This window comes from Lampetra fluviatilis, chromosome 13, assembly GCF_964198595.1.
Source record: "Lampetra fluviatilis chromosome 13, kcLamFluv1.1, whole genome shotgun sequence".
NCBI lineage: Eukaryota > Metazoa > Chordata > Hyperoartia > Petromyzontiformes > Petromyzontidae > Lampetra > Lampetra fluviatilis.
In genome coordinates, this window is record NC_136287.1 from 9,909,986 (window position 1) to 9,929,890 (window position 19,905).

Consider the following 19,905-nt stretch of genomic DNA (forward strand, 5'->3'; position numbering starts at 1 on the left):
AATTGTTGAAATATGCACACACATGATTTTGTTGGATATATTAATCCCAATTGAATAACTGGATTACATATGCGAATTAAATATAACACGATAGGCATTGAAATGGTGGAAACTATTAAAGAGAGAGCATGCCTTGCTTCCTATTAAAAGGCTTACAACTTTAATTGTACTCGGCTGGAGACTCAACATCCTTAACTTCAATTATACAGAAACTTATTTACATTCAAATTTATCAAATACCACTATTTTGTCTGTTTGTTTTTTTCATCCCTTCAGATGGGGAAAATTATAACATAACAAAAATGTACCCCTTGCTAATTCACAATGATGGCCATGATTAAATTAAATACATTGTAATTTGCTTCACTGCCTATTTGATAGTTTATGAGTGTTATTATTAATTTAAATTAAGTCTCATTTGATCCATAAAAAATAATGGTTAATTACATTAACGTGATAAATGGCTATTTTCATATTTCATCCCTCATCATTGGAATATTGTACACCAGTTGATGAATCCTTAAATCTAGGTACGCCAATATTTCCCCTGGAGAGCTTCTGTCCAGCACAATTACTAAATATGATATTGAGTAAGCTTAATTTCATTCAGGCTATAGGGTGTCATAGGTTTAAGAGTATTTTTGCTGATGTAAATTTCCACGCGATAAGGCGCTTCGTTGGGCTGTCATTTGTGGCCAGATCGCTTCTGAAAAACAAAGCTACGTCTAGCTCAGTGGGCCTTACCTGGTAAAATAAAAATAGTTTAGTAGTGGTTTAATAGGTATCTGTGGAATTGAGAAATATGAAAAAAAAATCACGTAATTTTATTGAATTATATTGCTACTTTGTTTTATCATCTGAAATAAAAATGATACCTTTCTATGTTTTAGACATTAAGGCTGCTGGTATGTATTTGTAAAGATATAGCTGAAATAGTGAGAAAATGTGATGAGAGAAAAACATTACCATGTACAGTAAATGATTTCCGCCAAAGGTGTGTTTCAGTATTCAATGTCAATTTTAGTACTTATGCCTCCTGTATTAGTACAGTATCTCCATCGGCTGTCAACAGGTATTTAAAATCACAACTCAAGTTTCACTTGTACCATTCTTTGACTGTGACCTTGTTTTCATTTCAATCTTTCACTTATTTTATATTCATTTTTAATTTCCCATGATTCCCACACCTGTGTATTTTAGCAGAAGGCAGTCCTGAGTTAAATGTTGTTAAACATTGCCACCAATTTCTTTCATAGCGTTTGGCTGCATTTCTGTAAATATTTTTAGCAATAATAACTCTTCATCGTAGAAAGCACCCAATTGACTGCTGCAGTAACTCAAATATCACGTAAAAGCATCCTTTATCTGAAAATATTCAATTGTTTTGCAGAATTATTTTTATTAATGAATTCCCACCATCATTGGTTAACTAACGTAGCTCATGCAGACTATTTTCAAAGCATAAGGCATGTTTAATGTACTTTTAATTATTTACAGCTTCGGAGTGAGGAGTCATATGGGAAACAACCCACATACCAGGAAGATCACTCCCAGCCAAGTTTTGGTTTTCCAAATGTGGACAACAAGCAGCAATATTATTATAAAGATCACAACTACAAACCTCAACAACCGCGGTTTGACCAACCACCCGAACATATCTACACGATACAGCCATCCTACAGCTACAGCCATCAATTTCAAAAAGCTTATAGCCAGCCATCTAAAAGCCATGAGATGCAAACAAGGAGAAAGTCATGGACTGCTGATGCACAAATAGCAAACTATAATCCGTCATTTTCCAATAACTCAGAAGGGCATCAGCAGTCCCATTCCTACAAAAGGCAACAACCAGAGAACTACAATGTCCAGCAGCCTCAGAATTACGAGAAGCAGCACGTGAATAACCACCACCAGTTCAACAGGACACCTGCTTACGAGACGCAGCACGCTCACAGGCAGACGGTGGATTACAACTCCAACTACCACTATCAGAGCTACGACCTGCCGCCGAATCGCCCGTACGGGCGGGACGCGCCCGGTGACTTCGAGGGCCACGCGGCGCCCCCCCGTTACAGCTCCCCCATCGGCGAGGAGGAGCCGCCGTACCCGCCGCGCTACGACGCGCACGGCTTCGACGGCAAACGCGCCGCCCGGACTCCCGACTCGCAGAGCCCACGTGACGTGCCGGCGCGGGCCCACGGCAGCCGCAACGGGCCCACGTCGAGGAGCTACGGCGCGGGGGGAGCGGCGCCGGCCCCGTCGGCGGAATCCCACGGGGGTCACGGCACGCTGCCCGCCGCAAGGCCTCCGCCGTCCGCTCACTACCAGAGGGCAAACGACGGCGAGGGCGGCGCGGACGGCCCCAAGAGCAAGCAAGCCAAGTCGGTGATGAGCAGGATAAAGATGTTTGAAAACCTCGACAACAAGGCGAGGCAAGAGCGATTACTCGAGCTCCAGGAGGCACAGCAAGCACGGGTGAGCACGTCCGCGCATTACGCAGGGATTATTAACACGCGCGTGCGTGTGTGTGTGTTTTGTAGCACGTCCTGCAGTCAAAGTGTAGTTTTCTGGTTCAGGCCGTGTTCAACGTAATCTTCCGTCCAGCTGTCGCCACGCTATCTTCTGAAGTTCACGTGGCATCTGCTCAACCACACTTGGGATGTGTATTGTGGGAAAAGAATAAGCTTAAAACTCATTACGGCAGCATCAAAGGTTGCAAATGGGATTTTCATACATTGGGTCATATGAATACATGAACACGTTAATGTACTTTTTCAATATGAATATTTTTTTAAGATCCGAATTTGTTTGGTTTGTCACTAATTCCTGTATGTGTGCGGCTCCATGCATATTTATCCTTTATATATAAAAAAAAAACCACTGTTTAATATTACACAGTTTAAGGAATACAGTGGATCAAATATTTTCCAAGATGCCTTAATTGGTGCTTCACACAATTACTATTTCAACTTTTAGGATATATTAGGCATACTCTTTGGTTCTTTCGGTAAAGTCACGTAGGTAGAAAAAATAATAGATCACGACGTTTAGATCGCAACGCAAGCAATCGTCATCAGGCGGAAGATGACGATTGCTTGCGTTGCGATCGAAACGTCGTGATCTATTATTTTTTCTACCTACGTGACTTTACCGAAAGAACCAAAAAGTATGGATTCCTGCAGTCACGAAGGCTTCAAATCAAGATATATTAGGCAGTTAGGTATTGTTGTAACATTTTTAAATGTTAATAAACGTTCTTAGCTCTGTGAAAAAAAAGACATTGTATAATTACGTATGAAGACAAGCTTCAACATACTTCAAATGTTTATCACGCTTACATTGTTCAATGTTTGTTTTTAAATACTACGTGATTTTTTTGCTAACTGTAAAACAATTCTAAAATCTATTTTCAGCAATCGCCCGCTGGCTAGGAGCAGTCGTGAGCTTTTATAATTTGTTAAGGTAGAATTCCCTTGACATCCCTGCCATGGTCTCATGGTAAGGCAAATTGGGAAAGCAAGATTCAGAATGACCTTGAGATTATTTCTTTTGTTGACGTAGTCAAATCGCTATGGGTTTGAAAAAAAAGCCCCCATTTGGAGATATATGCATTCCCTTTAGGTGCTGCTAACATACAAATCCCTGCAATCATTGTACTGGAAGCATGTATTATTCCTCTGGTGCTTGTTATATATATCCTTTTTATTTTAAAACGGGGAGCAACTTCAGGATAACTAATGCCATTGTGCCCAAGGTAATTTTCTGCATCTTATTTCTCTGTGTTTCATTATTCAAGTAGCACTTGGATTATTGGTTCTAACTCCTGTTATGTTAAAAAATACTGAACACTTATAGTTTGCATTTTGTTATAATTAACATGATTATGTAGAAATTATACGTATGAAATTTTATTACAATTGTTATTATTGTGCATTGGTTGTGAATATATGATACATTTACATTTCATAGTGTAAATGGGGTTGTCATGTGGTGGGGTTGTTTTGTGGTGAGCTGATCATGGTTTCCAAAGCAGATTGCATGCTTTATGAAATTAAATTCTTTCGTGGCATGCAACACCCATTTTCCCGAATTCAAAATATGTGCAGTTAGTTATATGTAATGTGGCAGCCCTGAATAAGGTACAAGGTGAGTGACATGGTTTAGGGAATGTGTGCTCTGGTAATTGCTCGCAATATAATACATTTCTAAGAACGTCCTAACTCATGCACGGATAGGTGGAACAGTGCAAATCATGACATTGTTTTTTCTAAGTTCCTGTCAGCCAAGAGACACACAATGTGTAGCCACTTAATTATTTTAAAAACGAAACAATGTTATCTTCTTCCACTTGTGCCAAAGCAAATACAATATATGCAAGTGGGGCTAGCTATAGAGCATTATAATACTTATGTGTGCAAGAAAGGAACATGAGCCAGAGTATTGTTAATATGAATGTTACATCTTGTTAAAGTCTGTAGATGAGCAATAAAATGTATACATTACAACTTATTGAGCACACAAGTACGAAACCGAACAGAAAAAAAACAAAAGCCAAAGAATAGCAGTACATTGAGATGCTACATTCAGATATTTATTGTCTAAAACAAATATATGCGTGCGCAAATTGATCATCGTGCAGAAATGATCATTTATTGACCAACTTTACCTCGTTGAAACTAAAAAGACTGTTAGAAGGCCAGAATAAATGTTTTATGGAAACAATAACAATTTCGCACATTATAGTACTTACGTAATTCTTATCGCAGAAAGTTATTACGAAGGTACGGTGTTTCACAGACGTCTATTGCCTGCCAGTAGGGGGCGATGTTGCAATGTTATTGTGATTTGCGAGTATTTTTGTTTTATTATTTGGCAAAACTGAAAATGCATAGATTAACACAAATCCCGTTGTGGCCCCTGGCGTTGCGATTTTAATTTAATCATTAGATTAACATTTTCTCTTCGTTAATCCATTTGGTAAACATTACAGCTAACCTTTCCCATCCTTGAACAGGCTTCTTCATAATATGATATGCATATGCTTAATTACAAAGTATAATTCGAAGTCACCTTTTGCATACTAACGATGTACTCATACACACTATCGTGTGTTTATGTCTAGGTTTGCTTTACAGTATGTGGCAATAGTAGAGTACTGTAATTTATCCTTGCTTTGAATGTCCCCGTCTTGAAGTGCTGTCTTTGTTCCACGTGTGTGTATTTTTTTGTTAAAGGTGGAAATCGCTCAGAACTTTCCAGATATCTATGCAGTTCCTAACAAAGGAAAGCAACAAGATGGACAAGAGCAACCGCAGGCACACAGGTATCGCAGAGAAACATCTCTCGCGTCTCTTGTACCGCGCGTATTTTGAATATTCATGGGCCAGCCTTGTGGAAACCTTATTTGAGTTCACATTTCCCAACCAGAAGATTTGCCACTGGAAGTCGCTCATTTGTGAGAAGTCAACGGTTGTTGTCCAACATCGAGACTTGCCCCCAAATTAGAATTGGGCTCATTGGTGATGGGTCCTGGCTTCTTTGATTAAGGATGTGGTGCCGTATTTTGGTGCTTTCTCTCCTACGCTTCCCTGCCCTGACCTTGTCCTGACCCTGACCATTCCCCGACCCTGCCCTGACCCCCTCTCCTTCCTATCTTCATGCAGATTTTTTTTTCATTTTTGTACAGCATCTTGGAACATGGGATTGCTAGTAGATACTATATATATACAAATTGATCCTAGGAATTGATCAAGTCATATATTTAAATCGGTGTTTACCCTTGAGAACCATCATGCCAGAGGTTGTATGTATGAAAAACAAAAATGTTGCACATTATTTTCAAATGTTACCTTTGGGCTCATGGAACAAATGGGGCTTTGACAATACAGACACAGCAAATGAGACGTAATAAGACATAGAGAACCTAAGCATGCATTGAACCATGACTAAAAATGATGACAACTCCTCAATTCACACGGAAGTGGTGGTTGGAGTTAGGAGGGTGAATCATTGGATGCCTGGTAAACAGGAGATGTGCACTGACCCATGTGCACTGAAACAGTAAACCACTTTCAACTTACAAATGAAATACTATGCCCCCGTTATCCAATGTGGAATTGTCACAAATTAGAAAGCATTGACGCTCTCACGATGCTGCCGTGGCAAAATTCAGTCTCCCTTGCAGCAGTCGTAAAAATGGGTACGATGCAGTTAGTTGATCGACAGTTTGCGTGTGGTACGGTAAAGTGTGTGAGATACTAACAATTATTTCGAGAAATCTGGCCAGCGTGGAAGAACAGGCCAAGTATACTTTAAACTATTTGTACTTTACCAGGTAAGGCCCACTGAGCTATATAGCTCATTTTCAGAAGTGACCTGGCCACAAATGATCGCTCAACGAAGTGGCTTCTCACGTGGACATGTATAGCAGCCAGATACTCGAAACGCATGTCAATCATAAATGTGGAGGGGAAAACCCCACGACCCGGAGGAAAATCCACGCGTCCACGGGGAGAACATGCAAACTTCAAATATACAGCAGCAGGCGTCAGGGTCGGGATCGAACCCACGACCTCCTGTATACCAGGCGAGGTAGTTAACATTTCCTAGCCACCGTGACGCACTCTCTCCACTGTGGCACCCTCTTGAGGGGGCTCTCTAGAACACCTCGTAAGTGGAGGCCCTTCCGCCAGCAGTGGTGTGAGCGAGCAATTTCGGGACTGCACACGTTGCCTTTCACACGTTCTCATGCATTCCATTGTTTGCGTCTGCAGAACAGCGGAGACTCAGAGGGTATCCGGGACAAGGGGCGAGGGGTTCGTTCCCCTGCCCCGACCGGCTCACATGGACGGGGAGGATGTGGACTCGGCACGGAGGTCTGTGCAGCAATGCAAGCTCCCCCACCCAGTCAGCCCCACTGGACAGACGTCCCCCACTGCTCCCACTACCCCATCACTCCCTGACACACCCAAACCCACCCACAACAACAAGCCCACCTATAGCAGGTACCAGCATACACAGCTGTAGATTGTGTGTGTGTTTTTGTTGTTGTTTGAGAATACGGTTGTATGTATCTTTCGTCGGAATGTAGCGCACTTGGTCAATGTCACCGTCCATTTGTTCGTGATATGCTTCTCATGTTCAGAAGAAAAAAATAATCACAAAGTTGTTTTGTGGTGATTCGTTGCGATATAAACCACGAATAAAAGAGGTGTTTAAATGCAGTAATGTATATTAATTTATATTTGTAAGATTGTTTATAATATATATTTTTTAAAGTATTTATATTGGTACAGTAGTGCGCATGTTGTGTTTTTGCTGTCAACGTTTTATATCCGGTCCGCTCACGCAGTATTGCAAGGATTTCTTTTTAATTGTACAGTCCTTAAGGCATTAACTACATTTTGCCTCCTGCTTCATATATCTTGTGCATTTTATACTTGGGTTTTTATTGCGTAGATGTAAAGAATGACCAGAACAGGAATGTTTTGTGATTTTGCCTTGGTTGAAATATAATATGCATCTTGTTTTAACTGTGCTTGTCACGAGTTATTATAAACCAAATTTGTTGAGTAAAATACTGTACATAAAATATATTTTTTTAATCCCAGAAACCATAGGCATCTAACCCTGACTGCATTTGCACTGTGATAATAACATGCTACAATTTTTATGTACAGGTCAGTAACATATGAGAGTATTACATTATCTTTCAAAAGATTCATGTTAAATTACGAGTTGGACTAATTTTCATGTGTCAATGTTAAAATAGTTTTACTTAATATATTTGCCATTCTTTTAATTGTGGCAATTATATTTTTGAATTCATAATTTAAATATTGGTCATTTACTTAACTGAATACAGCTGTTTATACTAACAACATGAATGCTACATTTAGATTTTATAATCAAGTAATTTTTCCACCGATGTCTCATTCGCTTATTCACTTAATCGTGCATATTAACCATGTTTGAGTTGTGTGTCATGCATGTTAATTTAAATATATAACTGCAATTTAACACTTTGTTGCGAATAATTAATGTATCTACATTTTTGTGTCACTCAGTATTAATGACTTATTGTACCGTTTTGCTTCACTCATACAATTGCAATCACAAAATAACCTCACTAGCTCATTACCGGACATAATAAACGATCCAAAATGAGAGCACATCAGAGCTTGCTTATTGTCACTTGAAAAGTTGACAACATTTGTGTTTTGCTATTTGTGCATTTCATTATGCTGGAATCTATAAAATGTTTCTTTGCAGATGGCAAGATCAGCAAACCTATGCATAAGTATTTTTTTCAAAGATATGAAAAGAAAACCCCACTTAATATATTGATACATCTCTCTTTGATGTTACACCTTTGTACAAATTCCAGCACGCCGATGGTCAGCTGTTCAAAACGCAGTTTTTTATAAAAAGCAAAGCACGTTCAATCACATCCTGCCCTTTCTGATAACACCGTGCCATTTTTCACACTCATCGCCCCATCACTTGCATCTTGACACCCTTAGTTAAACAATTCTGCTGGGGGGGAAAGCAATAAACTGGCCGCATCTTGCAAAAAAAAAGTCATCCATCTACTTAAGCTAACATTGCAAGCTTTTGCACTTTTCAGAGTGCGGTAAAACTGCTTTACATCGATCGGATGTGTTTTTTTTCCCCCCTTAAAGTCCCGTAAGAAGACAGTGAGATGCTGACATGTAACTATGTTGGTTTGACCCTTTTGTGGTCTTTTCCATTCATCATGCTGTGTACGCTCATTTGAAACTCCTGCATCGTGACATTCATTTTATTCTTCACCCGTAAATACAGTCGAGGAAATTATCTTGATGGACAAGACTGCATTTTCACCAATAATATCGCATCTCTTTGCATTGTAATTAATATGTTTTAATGAAGAAAAATGTTATCATGGTGTTTTCCACTAACAAGCATAAATAATGCCTTATTTGTTGTACATTGATGCATATATCTAAGGAGTCCGCTGTGCAGTGTTACACCCATACATCTATTATGCGAGCAATACATTTGAAAGACAAATCAAAGCAGTTATAGTATTCGGAATCGTATCTTGCTTACAATTTAAGCTATGGGACACAGTACCTTTAAACAATAGAAGGATTCAAAATGATAATCTACCGATTGTGCACCACATTCTTCTGATGATAGATTAATTTTTCATGTAAATTATCCAATTGTTAACTATAACTCTTTTACAATTGAACAGGCACTGCTAATTACTGCAATTTTAGTTGAATGAGTCATTATTAGCACAATCTTCAAATGCTATTTATATGCCTGCAAATGATTGCTCAGAGTTAACTATGATTATGGTGCAACTCACAGTGGTTAAAAAGAACAAGTTGTGCAAAAATCAATACAAATCGGAGTCATGGGAGAAAAAGTTGGCTGTGAATTATTTTACAAAGCATTTTTTACAAAGTATGAACAGCTGGTGGTGTTGGAAAAGTATGTCCTTGCGTACCTATTAGTAGTGGATGGTCAAATTAACCAACAATTATTTTAAAATGTTTAGTTTTATTGGATTTAATTTCTTGTTCGATGCATGTGCAATGTACTATTTTTGAGAAATGTGAAATGAAATGTAGTTTTAACGCGAGGATTGTTGTCATTCCATTCCATGGCAATTAAATATGTAGGCTCATGAGCAAACACATGAAACCTGTATGTTGCAAGTGGCGGGTGTGTAAGATCATTCTTCCTTCCTGAATTTCTCCCAAGTCTACCATCCAAGCCTCTTTATGTTAATGTCCGTTTAAATCATGCTCTGTAATATGAAAACTCCCTGGGTAGGCATTCTCGGCTATACAACCTAACTAGCATCCATTACACCCACATATTCCGCATGCGAATGCCTCCAAATTGCTTCTAATAAATTAACACGAGGCTTGCGAAAACATGTTTGCCTTGTGACCTCCAGGGCTTTGAACGTTGCTTACATTGCTGTTTTTCGCTAAGTAATTTGCCCTATTATGACTCAAAGGTTTGCCTGTACATCAGACAAGTTCAGATCTCACAACCTATGCCATTTTGAAAGCCTTCGTGTCATAATTTGTTCTGTTCTGTGTGGACCTCTGATTTGTATAATCTTTTCCAATAATGCTCTTCTTCTTGCATTTAGATTTTCTAGTCAGTCAAGTAGCTATTACAGTGGCAGCGGAGGCGATGTGAGAGTATCGTACTGGTAAGAAACTTTGCTTCATTTCTCATACACACACTCAAAGAACATAGATTATTGTAGTGAAGTGTGTGTGTGTGTGTGTCACCAATACCGCTTACATTCAATGCAATACAGCATGGGAATGCAAAACATGCTATTACAGTAGAGCCTAATTTATTTTTGCTTTATTTTTACAGTTTAATTTCGGGCATTGGATCTCAACTCCATTTAACCATTAGTTGTTCCAGTTATCATGCCCATGAATACGAAATAACGATGCACGTTAGCTATTGTACATGTTAGTTATTCCATGGTTTCCTTGTTAATGTTGTATACTGGCCTGCAGGGAATTGTAGTTGTCTGGGGGGTCATGGACAATGGAATTGACAGCCACTCTTTGACAGGAAGCATGCTTGGCTCTGAGTCCAAGGTTCGCTTGTTAATTCCCTGGAAATCCCTTATAAAGCGTTCTGGGAATCTTGTCAAGAAGTGTTTGTCTCTTTGCCTGTTGATAATAACGATCCAATTAATAGTGCCTTCATATATACATATATATATACAAATTTCAATAAAAAATAATAATGATCTATTGTGTTTTTGCTCAATTATATATCATGTGATGAATCAGAAAATGTATGTATATGTGGAAATTTTTATTCTTGAATATGATTCATTGAGTTAAATGATTTTATTCCTTGTTTTCAAAAATGTATGTCCAACCTGTTGTAATTTATAACCCATATTTGATGAATACTTTGACAGCATGATATTTTGTGCAAGATCAAAATAGTTGTATTTTATCGCTGTGTTCAAGTGGATTTTCATACTTTGTTGAGCTGATTTAACAGCGATGCCTCAAGAATGATCAAAAATATAGGAAATTCTGCGCTGAGGAGCAGAGAGAATAGCTAATGTTTGCAAAGTTGTGATCGTACAATCAAGTTGTAATACTACGTACCTATTTTCAAATGTGAAAACTCAGGAGCAAATCCGTGGACCTGCCTGGTGAGGACGTGGGGCCAAAAGCAACGGAGAAGAGGACAGACGTCCCATTCTGTGGCTCGGTTCAAAACACAGGGATGCGGGCAGCGGGAAGCCAGCCCACACTCTTCGTGGTACCTGCTCAGGCAAAGCAGGGGCAGTCTGGACAGCATCAAGGGTCGCAACAGACGACCACTCCTCCTTCCTACCATTACACAGGTACAGTGACAAGTCACATGGCTGTGAAGTAACCACGACGTTTTCAGTGATTATGTCGTGTCTGGAATCTCTTGGCAAATGTTTGTCTTGCTCTGAAGTGCTCTTTCCAAGAGCAGGTCCCACCTCTCTCCGTCCTCTTCGCCTTACAACACCGTACTTTGTATGAGGCTTCCTGAGCCCTAACTGGGGAAGGAGTTTTTCGATGTAAAGCTTTCGTGACTGCAGGGATTCATCTTCTTGGTTCTTTCGGTAAAGTCACGTAGAAGGGAAATAATATTTGATTATGTTTCATTTTTATTATTTCCCTTCTACGTGACTTTACCGAAAGAACCAAGAAGATGGGGAAGGAGAGTTCAGGTGGTTTCCTCTTGCCTTGCACAACAGTGTGCTTTACATTAAACCATGAACAAGCTATATATTTAGATGCGCAAAAGATAATAATGTCGATTTCATATACACCAAGAATATCCGTTACTGTACTTAGATATGAGGCCAAAGGCAATGTAGCGTTGTGGCAGATTGTGAGTTAAATTCCCGTTTGTGACGTTTGACTCGGCTCATCATCCCCCTCGGGTCCATAAAATTCGGTACCACTTTATTGGGGAAGTCCTTTTGAGAGACTCGTCCCTGTCGTAGGTCTCCGGAAATTCCACTACTGGCTCTGGACTATGAATAGTTAATGAGCACTACCTTCATGCTGACCACGTTAATGCTCTTTTGAGCACAAAATTACTTCAATCGCTGAAGAGTCAATTAAATGAGTAGCGTAAGTAAGCTGTGACCGTTGTTAAGAAGAGACGGGTCCCGGCAGTAGGAATGTGGAATTTCCGCTCTGGTTTATGGTTGTCAATGGAGATGAACAGTTCCGACTGTTTTAATGAGTTTGGTGACACTTTGACTTTCACGTTGTCATTTTTTTGTGTGAAATAAGTAATTGAGTAAAACCACTTTCAGTAATGCAGCTCGTGTAGATCATTATATATTTTTTCACCAACAGCAATTACACTGTCTTCAGATTACATTCACCAATGCTGAAAAAGGTTTAAGGTAATTTACTTCTGCACATGTATCATGAGTTTACAATGGTGAATTGTGATTACACCTGGAAGTTAGATTTTCATCCATTTGTGAAGTCCTCAATATCCTACATACTACCTCATCTCCTTTCACAATAGTTATGAATAACAATGTGTGAGACTCGGAATAATTCCTGAATTAATAACTTGGCAAAGATAATATCGTTAATAATTCCAGCATTTCAAAAAATAACTCTCATCCAGGTACCTTTAGAATTGACGTAATAGCGTTCGAATGAAGTATCTGTTATCTTTGTATCCTTGAGCTGTCGGCCAAGAATTTTAACAAGAAAACTTGTGATTGACAATGCATCGGGAGGACATGGGGGTGTGAGCCGTACTTTCTTATCAAACGTAATTCCAGTTGGACTGTGTTGTTTTTGTTATACTTGCACCCCAGTTGGTTATTTAAAGCTTCATTGTGGCGTTTAAAAAAATGATCTTGGATGTTTTAAATACGTGGAATATATGTAATGGGTTCTAAATGATGCCTCGTGCGATGTGTTACCATCGACACTCGTGAGACAATAGCGATGTAGCGTGAATAGTCCCGTAGTATCATTCACAGCATCCTCTTCATTGTCGTGCTCTGTTAAATCTAGATTATTCAAATCTCATTTCTTTAGAGCTGCTTTTGTGTGTTTAGTTTGTTGTCTTTCCCCCGCACCTCCAATTAGCACGGTTTGCTATGTACGATGCGAAAGAAGTTCAACATGCAACATACGTGCATACATGCTCGCCATCATAGATGCTCACTAACTTGACTTTCCAGACAGTGAGTGCATTCTTAAAGGGAGATGTTTGTCAAGGCCAAGTTTTTTTGTTTAACCAGATGAGTAATTTGCTAGGAGGGTGTCCTGGGTCACCAGAATGGCAACAGCAAAACTAATAAAATAAATGACGGCAATGTAGCAAATTGTAAATTATAAAAAAAAAAACTCTGTCACATGACAAATTTAAATCACAAATGTAAATCGATGTTAAATAATAAAATCACTCACGTCAGTTTTCTCAGGCACATTCATTACTGACTTATCACAGTGGAGTTACAAATGAAGTTAGGCAAACATGAAACAGATATTGGGCGACTATTGTACTAATATATGAAACAGACAAGAATACATGTCATATGTCTGTGTGTGTATATGTATGCATGTGGATATTGTCTCAAAGTTTACATTTTGGTAGTACCCCGATTGATACAATCTGCACGTAACATTGTTCAGCCTAAAATGTAATGCCCTTGCAAAAACGGTTTGCTGTGCTCTCCGAATAGCCTCAAATTACATTCAACAATGCAATTATTTTCAGGAATGTCTCCCAGGGAGCAGCAAGCCCCCACATCCAGGCAGGAGGAAGCCCCCCAGACCAGTCACCAGGGCCCGTACCGCCAAACCTCCAGGGAAGACGCGCTGCAGTCAAGCTACGCCTCGCACAGGACCTACGCTTTTCCCCAGGCCGCTTTGCCCAACAGCGGCAACGTCCCCTACCAGCCACCAGCCTCGGCTCACGCAAAACCGTCACAAAGCAACGACAGCCATTACGCGCCCGCTGCGGCCGCGTATGGCAAGGTGTTGGCGGCGAACGGCGGCGCCTGCGCCACCACGTACGCCGTGACGGCCGCGGCGCGCCACCCGGCCACCAGCAACAACAACAGCAGCAGCGGCGGCAGCAGCAGCAGCAACGGAGGTAGCAGCGGTAACCCCACGAGGGCGTTCGCGCCGCCGTTCGCCGCCCGCTTCCCCTCCGGGGGCGGCTACACGGGAGCGGCGAGGCCGTTCCAGCGCAGGTTCGACAGCCCCAAGTTCTCGCACAACTTGCTGCCCGAGGGGGCGGTGCGGGCGGGCGATGGCGCGGCTGCGGCGGCGGTTGTCGGGGTTTCGCAAGCGCCGTCGCAGCACGAGTTCGACAGCGGCACGGACACGTTCCCGCGGCACGGCGACTACCGGCCAAAGAGCCACCTGGACGGCCTGAATGCGACTCCTAAAGCCATCCCTGTCAGGTAACGGGGGTACTGGTGGTGGTGCCTTCATGCTGCGCTCACCTCTGTTAAGGCAGAATCGGAATCTTTATTTAGTTATGGCCTGAGCGCTACTCCCAAAGCCATCCCTGTTAGGTAGCGCGGTGCTCGTCGTGCTGGTGGTCGTGGTGGGTGCCCTTACGCTGCAGATGTCCAGTCGGGGCAGGTCAGAAGGTTACATCAACACACGGTACAAAAAAGGCATTGGGTAAATCACAAGAAGGCAAAATGCATTTACATGTTAGCTACTGTGGTCCAGATTGTGGTGGGGTAATGTGTGGTTATACCCATTGGTGAAACGCCATGCTCAGAGTGTAAATGTTGTGGATTTGCTAGTAATGAATTGGCATGTTCTGTTTACGGGACAAACCTTACTAGTTGGTTGTGTCTGGTGGTGGCGGGTTTAGGACACATTGATATTTATGCGATCTTACCCAAAACAAAATCTATATTATGGTACGCCATGGTGGAAGAGTAGGCCAAAATACCCTCGAGGTGCTCTCTAGTGCTCTGTCTAGCGGAAACCCTTCCATATATTCACGCCTCTGTAGTCGGTATTGAAAAGTAGGCTAATGGTCACTTGAAAGGAGTGGGGATGTCCATTTTTGCCATGTCCTTCGAACAAATTGTGCTTAGACATGATCATTTATGAGCAACATTGCTTGGTTTTAATATACCATCCCAGTCTCATCATGGGGAGGTTCGAGCCATGGGCCGAACAACCACGCGTCCTTTAATGATTATGATAATTACGTGAACGAGTTATCAAAGCACAAATAATATTGACTTTTTAAAATTCCTCAGATAGAAATTTATTCAGCGCATGTGAATACAGACTTTTCAAGTTAGTATATATATATTTTTTATACACTTAATGATTGTCATGAATATTTAATAATCATTATGCACATGCAATTTATAATGTAATGGGATGTATTGACTGATGGTGAAGGACGGGCTGTATTCAGCTCCCCAAGGCCTGAAGCAGCTGAGACGCACTGACCAATCGGAATACACCGACTCCGGCTTAAAACTACTGCATTGCACATTTTGTGCACACTACCAAAGTAGAACGTACATTTTTTTTCCTTCAGTAATTTTGTTCGATATTTTGTCGCCTCGTAAAAGTAACTTCAAAACACTGCCCTCGCAATGCTGCCCCTTGAATGCAGATGTATAATGGGGGGAAAGAAATACAATTAACCACAGCTTGCTTGTTTCGGCGTACATGATTTTTTTTTTCTATAAAGCAATACAACAGTGAAGAGTTTTATCTATCGTTCCTGCACAACTTAGCCCAGATTTAAGCGTATGCGCTCGTTTTTTTTTTTGCAAATGTTTTAAAATTCAAGCTCACGCTGTTGCGACCGCATTGAACTCGGCACTCGACAGGCACATATGAGTCCTTGGGAGCGTGAAGCTCGCACCTTCAGTTAGCACGGTTAGCTACGTTCGGTGCGAAAGAAGTTCAACATACATACATACTTAAAAGCCGTATTATTATTTTTATCATCAGAGGTAATTAAGGCTACATGACGAGGAGACCTTTTGTGATCAATCAATCTGCAGGCAGACTGTGCCCGCGACGTCTTTAGGGAGCAGCGGGAATCGATGGCAATCCTTCTTCCTGGCCGGGTCCCCACGAGGAGCTCCATTTCCCTGATGTTTATCGGCACTGGAGCGATGTCGGGACTTTGGGCTTGGAGCACTGCGCAGCGGCCTCGCAATGAAGATGGATGTGGCTCTCATCTTGATTGAGCTCCCGCCGTCTTGCGCAATTTAATTTCCATTGACCTGAAAGAGATGGGGGGGTGGGGGCAGGCGGGGGAAGGGGAGTTCGCCCCAAAAACATTGGATCATTCTTTTAACATATTGAACACTTTATAGTTTCAAACGACATTACAGTTCCCAATGGGACTACCTTATTTACCTAGCTGTGGAGTCTCACGTAAGCCGTAGTCTGCAGTTGTGTTTGTTGAAAGTGCCGTGGCGAATGTGGTGTGCGCATGGTGCAAATGTAGTACAGTCCATGGTTTAAATAATATAGCGTTTGGAAATGTGAAATTGTGTTTTAGAACAAATGTTGCAGGATGTTTTTTTCTTTCAAAAAATAATTCTAGGGGTTGGAATATTGGATGTCATTGAAGCTGTACATAAACGAACAATATATATATATTTAATAATTTGCAATTTTTGTTACATGTGAAATAGAACCTAAACTCTCTAGGGATAGGCTAGAATGTATGTGAAAAGATGCAATGACACCATAATGACTCCCGCATACTACACTGGTAATTGTACTATTTTAATGACTAAATATATGCTGAATGTCATGCACCTGCTCAGGGGTGGATGCTGTAGGTCACAATATGAATGTTAGGCTGGGCCGAAACCATAAGATTAAGGCACTTTTAATTAGACTAATGAACATGGTTGGAGAAAATTAACTGTGTTCAAACCAAGCCATTATTACGCTTTGACATTCTGCAACAATTACCCTCTTCTCTTTACATATCATCATGTTGATAACAGCATATTATGGTTTGTCATTTAGCTTTTGCAGACTGCCTGGGAGTATTCGTAACAAAAATGCCACCTAAATTGCATGCGTGGCAGCTACTCTATAGCGATTCATGCAAAATAACATGTGTTTATTTAGCATGATGAAAGACCTTTATTCATTTTTCTCTCTTAATATAGCAGCTATCCTGGAATCAGTCGTGCACTGCACTCTTTTAATGGCTCCCCTTTGTTCTATTGCCTGGTTGGCTTTGGTCTCTTTTCATCATAAAGTGCACAGAAAAGTATCTAAGGCACCCCTTATCAGTGCCTACCTTATTACAGACCAATTCAGACGTTATTGGTCACCTCGTGCTCCTTATAAATCTCAACGTTCATCCTACGAAGTCCCATCACAAGGGACAAAAACCATGTGGCCCTTATTGAATCGGCTGTACGCCGTATGGAACTGAAAACTCTATTTCCCTGTACAATAATACGGGGCAGTATGGGTTGACAGGTACGGTAAAGGTAGTTTAGCCTGAGGTTATTACGCAATCGTCAGTACACGTCGTTGTCCTCCGGATACCTCGTTGGCATTACTTTCACTACTTAAAATTGAACGTTGAAATTCACAAGCTGAACCAATGTGAGGCACCACAGCTCTTGTTTTCATTATACTATACAGTAAAACCTTGGATTGCGAGTAACTTGGTCTGCGAGTGTTTTGCAAGATGAGCAATTTTTTTTAAATTAATTTTAATTTGATAAACGAGCGAGGTCCTGCAATACGAGTAGTACGTGTATAAGCTTTGTCTGCCGAGCGTCACGTGATCACAAGTGATATACGAGTGCTTTGATATACGAGTGCTTTGGATTACAAGCACGTTTCCGGAACGAATTATGCTTGCAATCCAAGGTTTTACTGTGTGTCCGTTTATGGGCCAACTAACTTGCGAAGAAATAATCTGTCTTCTGACCCAAATGTGGCTTGTATAACTGGTCAATTAATTTCAGTCTTTGTCAAGTCTATAGACTGATATTGGTGATTGATTGGCTTCTGTTCTTCATTACTCAGACATACGTACGAGTTGGTCAGGGTAGCAAGACTGCTATTTTACATGTCATTTGATTTTTGCAAGTGCAGCATTTGATTATGAACATACGAGCGACTCCATTAAGTACAGTATATTCACTCAAATTGATTGTGGTTGTACTTGCAAGGTTTTTAACAGCAAAATCGTATTTAAATGTACTTCGTAGCTAAATATTTTCTTTAAATGCAAGTTTTCAACGTTTCACTTTCATATGGAATTACTTTCATTACTCGTGTAACACAGAATTACTTTTTAGGTGCATTATTTTTCACACGGTTGAAACTAAATGTTTATAACTTCTTGTTTCCAATGATGAGTATATTTGCAGTAGTCTGCAATTTTCACTCCGATCAAATTAAAGTGGTTGACAGGTCATAGAAGATCAATGAAATATACATCGGGCGAACAAAAGTGTTCTATGTTATCATATACTGGTTTATTTGTTTACGTAAACAATGTTTATGCAAATAATTTTGGAGTAACTTCTGATGGAGACGTTTGTGAAAGTTGTGCAGTTTTAAACCAACTTGAAATTGGCATTCCTCGGCTTCTATAATCGGTTGTGAAACACTTGGAGTCTTTCCCTCTTTGTTATCAATCACAAACACTTTATTATTCATTGTTTTTATGATCATTCATGCAGTGCAACAAGACCTGCGTAAACAGAAGGCCTACAATGTAATGAGGCCACGGTGCATGAAAGGGAATCTGATGACCTTTCTCACTCAAGGCAGTCGACTTAATTCAAAAGGCCAACAGCAGTGTTGCAATCCTTTGCTGGGCAGCTTAAATTTAAATAAATACAAATACTAATAATTGAAATGGGCTAGATTGTTACATAATACACAAGCTCTACATGTGTTCTGATGCTGCATATTACAGCACGACGCTCTGGACTTTTAACTTGTGCAGATCGCCATAGTCTTATTGTGGTTTGCCTCAAAGAATGTGTCATTTGGCATCGTCACATCACAGAAATGCAGCACCCATATAAGTTTGTAATAAAACACTTACAATGGAATATAATTGCTTTGAGTTGCATTAAAAGCAATATTTCAGAATAGGAGAATGTTAGTTGTTTATCTACTTTGGCTATTGGTTCATGATGATGGATCGTATATTCAGCTGCACCGCAGATGAATATACGATATACGATGCACCGCAGATGAATAGCAGCTTTACCGCATGGCTGTCGATTGCCAAGTCAGGCTGCATAACCGCTTGTGTAGCAGTTAATTAAATATACGGCTAGTGATAGATTGCTGTGGTATCTCGTTCCTACGATACATCTATAATAAATGTTTGCATTAAAAAACAGTCTCTAAACTCGCCCACTGTTTGCCAAATACCGAATGTATATATATATACTTTTATATGTTTTACCCCATATAATGTTATAATGTTCCCACAGGCACTGCATTATTTTGTTATTCTAAGAACCGGTCATGAACAAATACAATAGCTCACATACGTCACTTACACTGTCGCCCAATGTAGGCTGCATCATTTGTTTGCCGCTACTGTTATATTTACACAAACGTGTAAAATCACAAGAATATATTAGGCTTTTTTGCAATTTATTTTTTGCAGTACCTTTGTGAGTGGGCATTCAGATATGTTAATGAATGACAGTTTTTCCATGCTACTTTGTAAACACTACTTATCACGGTAACATGACTACATTCAAGTCCTAGATAGCGTCGTCGCCTTCCTTCCACCCGATCTCCGTAGACCACGAGGGTGAAACAACAAAGTAGAATTGGGAATGTAGCAAGATGGTAAGTGTTACCAGTCATCGTCATCTCCACAATCAACAATATC

At 40.4% G+C, this 19,905-nt stretch overlaps 1 protein-coding gene across 5 annotated transcripts in view; it reads left to right on the forward strand.

Annotated features, from left to right (window-relative positions):
* Positions 1-19,905, forward strand: part of TJP2 (tight junction protein 2) — a 389,609-nt gene that overhangs the window by 173,577 nt on the left and 196,127 nt on the right. For 4 of the 5 annotated variants that reach the window (XM_078862275.1, XM_078862278.1, XM_078862276.1 and 1 more), the window contains 6 exons: positions 1,498-2,475; positions 5,235-5,323; positions 6,774-7,004; positions 10,154-10,216; positions 11,175-11,392; positions 13,780-14,470. In XM_078862275.1, the coding sequence (XP_078718401.1) occupies positions 1,498-2,475; positions 5,235-5,323; positions 6,774-7,004; positions 10,154-10,216; positions 11,175-11,392; positions 13,780-14,470 (2,270 nt within the window). Of the gene's footprint in view, positions 1-1,497; positions 2,476-5,234; positions 5,324-6,773; positions 7,005-10,153; positions 10,217-11,174; positions 11,393-12,389; positions 12,441-13,779; positions 14,471-19,905 lie in introns of all 5 variants that reach the window. The other variant, XM_078862279.1, reaches the window with a different exon arrangement.